Genomic DNA, 1,416 nt, shown 5'->3' on the forward strand with positions numbered 1-1,416 from the left:
AAAGATTCTTGACCAAGTCTTCAGGAAGTTAGTGAGTTGTTAGTTAGTTTCCTATATTCTAGCAAGTTGGATAGTGCTGCAGATTATTAGCTAGTCAATAAATTAGTGGGTTAGTGGACCTAAAGTTTAGAATTTTCAGTTTATTGTGAGCCTATTTATAGGCATGTCTCTTTACTTTCATATGCAATCAGAAATAAAGAAATCACTGCAGTATTTTCTTCTCTTTGCTCTGTTTCTGTCCACCTATTCATTTAGCTTCTTTTTTTTCTTTCCAACAAATCTGGTATCAGCGCCCGGTTTCTTTTTGAAATGGCAGTGAATCGTGAGGTTTTGCAACCACTCATGCCAATTTTTAATGGTGAAAAGTATGAGTTTTGGAGTATCAAAATGAAAACTCTTTACAAATCACAGGGGGTTTGGGAGCTGGTGGAAGCAGGCTTTGTGGATCAAGCAAGCTTTGACGAGGAGGCAGACAAATTGAAAGGGATCAAAAGGAACGACGCCAAAGCATTGTTCTTGATTCAACAAGTAGTCCATGACACAATTTTTGCAAGAATTGCAGCAGCAACTACATATTCGGAGGCATGGAATATTTTGAAGAAGGAATTTCAAGGTTCAACCAAGGTGATTACGGTAAAATTGCAGACTTATCGTCGTGACTTTGAAACTCTTTTTATGAAAAGTAATGAATCTGTTCAGACTTATTTGTCTAGAGTTTATTCTCTTGTTAATCAAATGAAGTCTTATGGTGAAGATATATCTGAGGAAACTGTTGTAGCAAAAGTTTTAAGGAGTCTTACTCCAAAGTTTGAACATGTTGTTGCTGCGATAGAGGAATCTCATAACTTATCTGATTATACTTTTGATAAACTAATGAGTTCTTTGCAAGATCATGAAGAGAGGATCGTAAGGTCACATGAGAAAAATGAAGAGAAAGCATTTCAGGTAAAAGGGGAGTTCATTCCTAAAGAGGATAAGTTAGAACACTTTGCAAATCGTGGCCGAGGCAGAGGTGGCTTTCGAGGAAGAGGTCATGGAAGAGGCCAAGGAAGGAGTCGATAGAGGAGGATCAAATGAAGAGAAGCATAATAGAACGTTTCTATTCAATTGCTGCAGAAAACTAGGTCATAAAAAAGCTTATTGCTGGCAAAAGCAAAAGGATGAAAATAGCCAATCAAGCTTTGCAGAGGAAAATGATGATGAAAGTAAGCTATTCATGGCCCTTTATTTTGAAAAAGAGTCTCCTAATGATGTTTGGTTTTTGGACAGTTGATGTTCCAACCATATGTATGGAACAAGATCTTTGTTCAAGGAGCTCGATGATTCCAAAAATTCAGACTTAAGGCTAGGAGACAACAAGAAGATTTAAGTTGAAGGCAGAGGTATTGTTAGCATCATGATCAGCCAAGGTAATGG

The 1,416-nt window shown here is 37.3% G+C and overlaps 1 protein-coding gene across 1 annotated transcript; it reads left to right on the forward strand.

Annotated features, from left to right (window-relative positions):
• Window positions 1–309: 309 nt before the first annotated feature.
• On the forward strand, window positions 310–1,205 carry LOC124890741 (the record flags this gene model as incomplete). Its single annotated transcript, XM_047402536.1, has 2 exons — window positions 310–945; window positions 1,007–1,205. Coding segments are annotated over exons 1-2 (835 nt in total), but the record flags the coding sequence as incomplete, so codon positions are not given.
• Between the last annotated feature and the right edge of the window lie 211 nt (window positions 1,206–1,416).

Source organism: Capsicum annuum, unplaced genomic scaffold, assembly GCF_002878395.1.
Source record: "Capsicum annuum cultivar UCD-10X-F1 unplaced genomic scaffold, UCD10Xv1.1 ctg23679, whole genome shotgun sequence".
NCBI lineage: Eukaryota > Viridiplantae > Streptophyta > Magnoliopsida > Solanales > Solanaceae > Capsicum > Capsicum annuum.